We start from the raw sequence: 7617 nt of genomic DNA, 5'->3' as shown, positions 1-7617 counted from the left end.
TAATGTAATCTATCTATCTATCTATCTATCTATCTATCTATCTATCTATCTATCTATCCTACTGTATAACCAGATGTCATCTATCTAGCTATCCTACCCTCTGACCATCTTGTATCTTTGTCCATTGGTCCATCCTACTATCTCACTTTCTTTCAGCTATCCAGCAAATCTATCTATATATCGTCCGAGGCTTTACACCACCAAAATACAACTGTGCCCGACAAGTCCCACACAGTCCCTCTGTTCTCCTCTCTCCTCTCTGTGTTGAAGAGATGACAGGCAGAGAATAGCTGGCTCTGTTCAGACAGAAACAAAGAGATGAGGGTTGTTTGTGAATTATTGATGGGGGAAGTCCTGTTCACACACACACACACACACACACACACACACACACACACACACACACACACACACACACACACACACACACACACACACAGAGGAGTATGAAAAACCCACTGTCAGCCCAATGAAGAAAAATGCAGAATAAGAATCTTTTGAAGTTCAGTTTCAGCTGACTGTATTTCCTTCACAGAGTATTCACAGAGGAATTCTGTGGTTCTATCTGATAACACAATTAGTGACTTCTGGTAATAATTAAAATTCTATGTCATTACTGAGTAATTTCATCCAAATTTTCAGTAAATAACAGGTAAAAAAAAACAGACTCCCACCAGTGCCCTCAATAACATTTTACATTTTAGCAGACACTTTTATCCAAGGTGACTTACAATTAGAGATTGCAGGGACAGTCTCCCTGGAGTAACTTACCACCCCCCCCAGCATAACTACACTATTACTACATAGAATCCTATCAAAATATAAACAAAAGAATCATCACTGAGCATGTGAATTGGAGGCTTGTGGAGGCGCTCTGATTTGTTAGCGCTGCATGGGCCAGCCACTGAAGATGTTCTCTTCAATCATCCCTACAGAGTTCCATGCCTTCTCATTTGATATCATGTTTCGTGTGTTTTTAGTTTAATCATTTTGGATATCAGATCTTCTCCGGAGGCAAGACGTAATACTATACACATTCACATTCAATCTAACCCTTGTTAGAGGAGCTGTCATGCCAAATTGTGTCCGGGTGCCAAAATGTGTCTGGGTGATGTAATCAGGTCTTTCGACGAACGCCATGACGCGTCCGTTCCTATGCCGATGCTTGCATTCCGGACATTCCACCAGACCCCCCTTTGTGGACAGTATTAATTCAAATCCTGGTCGTTGAGTCGTATGGAAGTACTCTCACTCAGAGTAAACCCTACGGCAGTACTACAGTACTACAGTACTACAGTATCCATCACACGTCTGCTAGGGAGGGCCTCATCACAGAGAGCGGATGAAGAGAGAAATGTGTTTCTGCCGTCAACAGATGGTGTGGTGTGAAATTAGCTTGTATGTGTTAATTACTAACGACGCTGGGCAAGAGGAAACAAGCAGTGATCGCGTGTGTGTGTGTGTGTGTGTGTGTGCGTGTGTGTACGTGTGAGAGTGTGTGTGTGTGTGTGTATGTTGTTTTTGTTGGTTTGAGATTGGGAGGGGGTGCATTATTATTTTCTGTTGGAAAATAATGCCATGTGAAGTCTGGATACAGGGGGAGAGACAGGACAGGGGGAGCTGATGAAAGGTTTGTGCAGCTGAAAGAAGGCAGAGCCATGTGTCATGTCCACTAAGGCGCAGCAAGACAACAAGCACACAGAACCTAAAGGAGGCTGTTAGAAGTCTCCAGGTTTATTGGTTTATTGAATCTCTTTCATGTGTCAGTTGCCGAAGGAAAGGAGGATGCAGACACATCATTGTGATGTCAATGTCATACAGCGTGTGCAGACCGTTCAGTCCACAGCGCTAGGCGCCAGCCTGCTGGCCCTGAACACTCCATTCATTCCGTTCATGATGAGTATTTTGATTCTAGTTCCAATTCTATCAGTAATCACAATTAGCCAGGTGAATGACAAGATTGTTCAAGGAGAACAGAATCATAGAGCTGCCATTTGAGTACCTACATACTGTAGGTCTTTTGAAGAGCGTCATAATGCTTTTGGCTAGGACGGCCAGTCTCTATGTGTACGGCTCTGCTTGTACTGGCAGACCTAATGCTTCACCGTGACAGCTCCCACCTGAGAAGGAAGTCTTAAAGTTCCCTACTGGGTTCACTGTTTCTTCTATTGTTCTGTCATTCTCTTCACCACCCACTCTCTCTCTCACTCTCTCTCCCACTCTCTCACTCTCTCTCTCTCTGTCTCTCTCTCTCTCTCTCTCTCTCTCCCTCCTTCCTTGCTTTAGCTTTATTTGTTTACCCACAGCTCCCCAGAGTAATTAGGAGTGTGTTAATAACTGGTGTTTGAGGCACAAACACACCCACTCACTGTCACAACACAAACACATACACACGCGCACACACACACACACACAGGCACGCACACACACAGGCACGCACACACACACACACACACACACACGCACGCACGCACGCGCGCGCACGCACCACACACACACACACACACACACACACACACACACACACACACACACACACACACACACACACAGTAAGAAGAGCGTTAGCTACCTCCCCTGGGAACAGATGGTCAGGAAAAATACATAAACTGCCCTTCAGCACTGATCAACTCTTCCAACCTCTGTCCAACCTAATCAACCTCAACAAGAGCCGCAGCTGGTCTGAGTGTCTGGGCATGACATACCAACAAACGAATGAGAGGGGTAAGGAGAAATATCATATCATCTTGATACCATCTATCTATACAGTATATACAGTATATATAGCATTAAGTAGTATACTAGTATAGTATTATTATAGTATTAAGCATTAGTCATACATGTCAACCAGTCAAAGACCCAGGAAATCATCGTGGACTTCAGGAGGAAAAAAATCTGAGGTCCAGCCCCTGCTCATCGACGGAGAGAGCGTGGAGAGAGTCTCAACCCTCCGATTCCTGGGGGTGCACATACAGGATGACCTGGCCTGGAAGAACAACACAGCAGCCATCATCAAGAAGGCACAACAGCGGCTCTTCTTCCACAACAAGCAGGAGATACTGGTGGCCTTCTACCGCTGCGCAGTGGAGAGCATCCTCACCTACTGCATCTGCAACTGGTTCTCCAGCTGCACAGCCGCAGAGAGAAATGCGCTACAGAGAGTCGTGAGAACAACCCAGAAGATCACCGGCGCCCCCCTCCCCTCTCTGGAAGAGCTGTACAACACACACTGCCTCAGGAAGGCCTCCAAGATCTCCAGAGACCCATCCCACCCTGGGTACGAACACTTTGCCCGGCTGCCCTCGAAAAGGCGGTACAGGACCATGGCCGCAAGGACAAACAGACTGAAGCTTAGCTTCTACCCTAGGGCCATCCAGGCCCTGAACACAGCAAAGACCTAGGTTCTGGGCCCTGGACAATCTGGACGGATTGATGGCAGCTGCTGGATTGAAAAATCAGGTGTAGTGCTGAGGCACAAATGTGTACATTTCAAGCCTGCAAACTGCGACACTTTAAATGAATGTGCAATAACACTATGTGCAATATGACAACCCTAGGGTACATAAGGTTGCAGAGAAATAGGAAATGTTAGAATAGGTATAGCATAGCATAGAGTACATACAGCACAGTGTTTTATCTGTACAGTATAGTATAGTGGATAGTGTACATAGCCTTTATTTATGTAAACCAGCTCCTTTCCCTTCTTGTTTTTTTCGTTTTATTTATCTTTCCTAGCACCAGGGGAGCCACCCCTCCCAAATTTCGTTGTTTGGTACCTGTACTATAGCAATGACAAGAAAGACCATTCATTCATTCATTCATTCATTCATTCATTCATTCATGTACAGTACATCTCTTTAAGTCAGGTCAGAATAACAGCCACGTGTAGTATTACTATTAGTGTATTGTGCCCTGCCACAACAGCCACATCAGTCCAGTCCAGTTATGAAAGCAGGTCTCCTATACCAGTCTGTGACATCATTGATTGAATACCCAATACCCAGGCACCACTAAGGCAGAGAGTCATGGGCATGCCAGCTTGTGTGTGTGTGTGTGTGTGTGTGTTTGTGTGTGTGTAAGTGTAAGTGTGAGAGTGTGAGTGTGTGTGTATGTGTGTGAGTGTGAGTGTGAGTGTGTGTGTGTGTGTGTGTGTGCGTGTGTGTGTGTGTGTGTGTGTGTGTGTGTGTGAGTGAGTGTGTGTGTGAGTGTGTGTGTGAGTGTGTGTGTGTGTGTGTGTTTGTATGTGTGTGTGTGTGTGTGTGTGTGTGTGTGTGTGTGTGAGTGTGAGAGAGAAAGAGACAGAGAGCTGGGGCCTCCCCCACTGTGTGTTGTCTCCCTCTGGATGATTTACGGTATCACTTTCTCCTCTCCTCCTACGTCCTCTTTCTCCTTTCTTCCTTTCTTACTCCTCGGACTTCATGTCCAGTATCCGCTTTCAGTCTCACTGTGTTCATTGGTTGAATCCAGTTGGAATGTGTTTGCTTGTTCCAGAGAAGTGAGTGACACAGTGTCATTGCAGGGTGACTCATCCAGGTCATCTGGAATAGGAATGCCTGACCTGCTTGAGATCACAACAAAACAGGACAGAGAAATGAACAGAGAAATGAACAGTCAATTGGCGATACATGAATGCAAGGCTGTTACCAGGGTCATGGACAACCCACGCATTGTGGTGCACTCTCAACTACATATGCAGTGAATGGATCTTTAGCTGTCTCAATGTAATTCATTCATATCCTGGCCAGTCACTTATAGGATATTGTATGTGTCCCTGCACATGATAGTAGTTACTGGCTAAACACTTGTGCATGCACACATCAGGCAATAGCAACTGGCAGAGGGCTACAAAAGGAAGATGCTTTGTTAGGTGGTAGGTTGGGGGTAGGGGATAACGTATAACCAAGACTTCCCGTATGGCAATTTTAGCACAAAAGGGCTTTTAGTCTTTGCTAATTCTTGTTGCTAATACTAATACTTTATACCCTGACAACTCACCCTCACTCTAACCACTCAAAGTTCATGCCTAAGTGGAAGTACCACATAGTTGTGTAGCTTTTATAAAAAAATAAATAATAATATATATATATACTATATATATATATATATATATAATATATATACATATATATATATATACAGCTCTGGAAAGAATTAAGAGACCACTGCAAAATGATCAGTTTCTCTGAGTTTACTATTTATAGGTAGGTGATGGGGTAAAATGAACATTTCTGTTTTATTTTATAAACTACAGATAACATTTCTCCCAAATTCCAAATAAATAATAATGGCATGCTGTCCACCAGTCTTTCACATTGTTGTTGGGTGACTTTATGCCACTCCTGGTGCAAATAATTCAAGCAGCTCAGATTTCTTTGATGGCTTGTGACCATCCATCTTCCTCTTGATCACATTCCAGAGGTTTTCAATGGGGTTCAGAGATTGGGCTGGGCATGACAGGGTCTTGATCTGGTGGTCCTCCATCCTGCTGGAAAAAACAATCCTCAGAGTTGGGGGACATTCTCAGAGCAGAAGGAAGCACGTTTTCTTCCAGGACAACATTGTACATGGCTTGACATGCAGGTTATGTCGATGGCCATAATCGAAACAGGGACCTCGCGATTATGAGGTATGCGCATTGGCGTGCTACACCACTAAACGTCCATAATAAAACTATTTTAACCCTTAGTGGTGCTTCATGGAAGCATACAGATTTCATGTGACAGTAACATGCAGGTTACTGTGTGATGACCTTGTAAATCGTTTCTGCATGCACGTTTTCCTAGTTGATGGTGTTGCATATATGAATAATTTGATCATATTTCATTCATCTTATTATTTGTGACCTTTGAGCGTTTCTCTCCCTCTCTCTGTCTTCCCACACCCAGATGAATGTGTCTCCAATAATGACATTACGTCAACCATTGACTAATTCAAATGACGGTACAATATGTTTGATAAGAATTCTATGCCCAACCAATCACATCCACCCATGGTTACACCCACCCTCCACCCCACCCAACACCCTTCCCCCCCTTCCCTTCCCTCCCCCTGCATGCAATCGTTTCCATGGTAACAGGGAACAAAGGCGCACGCAGGTGAGCGAGTGTCATTTTTGTGGTGATGGAAACCGACAAACGTAACTGATCCAAATTGGAATGTGTCTGTGTGTCTGGGTGACGTGTGGCCTTGTGCGTTTGGGTCAAATACAGTTTGGTACACACACTTTAGGCCTACATCTCAGTCACGTGAGATATAGCCCCAACATTCTCTCTACCCTGTGGATGGTCTTTTAGCTGGAACATACCGGTACACATTCAGACAAGTTGGGAATAGCTGACCATACTAGAATGCCTAATATTGGCAGAACTAATGAGGATTGTATCTGTGTGTGTGTGTGTGTGTGTATCTGGGTGTGTGGGTGTGTGTGTGTGTAGGAACTGTTCACGGCGGAGTGTAAGTTTAAGGAGTCGGTGTTTGAGAACTACTACGTGATCTACTCGTCCATGCTGTACCGGCAGCAGGAGTCGGGCAGAGCCTGGTTCCTGGGCCTGAACAAGGAGGGCCAGACCATGAAGGGCAACCGCGTGAAGAAGAACAAGCCCGCTGCACACTTCCTACCCAAACCTATAGAAGGTAACACACACCCGCACGCATACGCATGCAAGGCAGGCACGCACGCACACAGGCAGGCACGCATGCACACACACACACACACACACACACACACACACACACACACACACACACACACTTAGACTTGCTACCCACGCCTCCAGAAAGAAACACACACTCGGACCTGCAAGCCTAACTCTCTCTCCCTCCTTCTCTCTCTCCTCTCCTTCTCTCTCTCCCCCTTCCCTCTGTACCCCTCTCTCCCTCCTTCTCTCTCTCCCCCTTCCCTCTGTACCCCTCTCTCCTCTCCTTCTCTTTCTTCCTCCTTTCAGTGGCCATGTACAGGGAGCCTTCGTTGCATGACGTGGGGGAGGCAGTGCCTAAAGCAGCTGGAGTGGCACCAAGCAAAAGCACTACCAATGAACCAGTGGTCATGAATGGCGGCAAGCCAATCAACAAGCCTGACAAGGAGACATAACCCCTCCCCCCTCCTCTCCCCCTGGCCAGAGACTCCGCCCACTGTACTAAAAAACCTGTGCCCTGATTGGTCAGTTATGGGCTAAGACCTGCCTCTCCCTCTGGTTGATTGGGTGCAGTGGGGTTCAAGGTACAGAAACGGACCTCTCCGTTTAGAGGGCAGGGGAAGGGGAGGAGGAAACGAGGGGAGGAGGAGGAGGGAGAAGAAGTGGAGGAAGAGGATGAGGAAGAGGATATGTCTGACAAACTTAAAATGTCAGCCAGACAAACTCAAACTCAGACAGTGGAATGCCCTACCTACGTGAAATGGAATGCCTTTTTTTCAAATCTTCATGATTCGTTTTCTGTGACAATCTGTGAGAATGATGATGATGAAGTGTTCCCTCTTCTTTTCTGCCAAGTAGCCTTGCCTGCTGATGGCTACCCATAACCCCCTGGACTCTCTGTGATGCACTATAGCAGCCATGTTAAGCACAGTCGGAGGCTGATCTTATGTGACACCCTATTTCCCCTGTAGTTCACTTCTAG

At 45.8% G+C, this 7617-nt stretch overlaps 1 protein-coding gene across 1 annotated transcript in view; it reads left to right on the top strand.

The window, feature by feature from the left end:
* Nucleotides 1-7090, top strand: part of LOC308153393 (fibroblast growth factor 14-like) — a gene marked incomplete at its 3' end in the record, with an annotated part of 48693 nt that extends 41603 nt beyond the window's left edge. The window contains exons 4-5 of the mRNA XM_080526525.1: nt 6435-6633; nt 6945-7090. Coding sequence (XP_080382651.1) covers nt 6435-6633; nt 6945-7090 — 345 coding nt within the window. The remainder of the gene's footprint in view (nt 1-6434; nt 6634-6944) is intronic.
* Between the last annotated feature and the right edge of the window lie 527 nt (nt 7091-7617).

Source organism: Nansenia antarctica (genome assembly GCF_963989245.1).
Source record: "Nansenia antarctica genome assembly, chromosome: 3".
In the NCBI taxonomy this organism is placed as follows: domain Eukaryota; kingdom Metazoa; phylum Chordata; class Actinopteri; order Argentiniformes; family Microstomatidae; genus Nansenia; species Nansenia antarctica.
The sequence above is the reverse complement of the archived record's forward strand: the minus strand, read 5'-3'. Positions and strand labels throughout refer to the sequence as shown.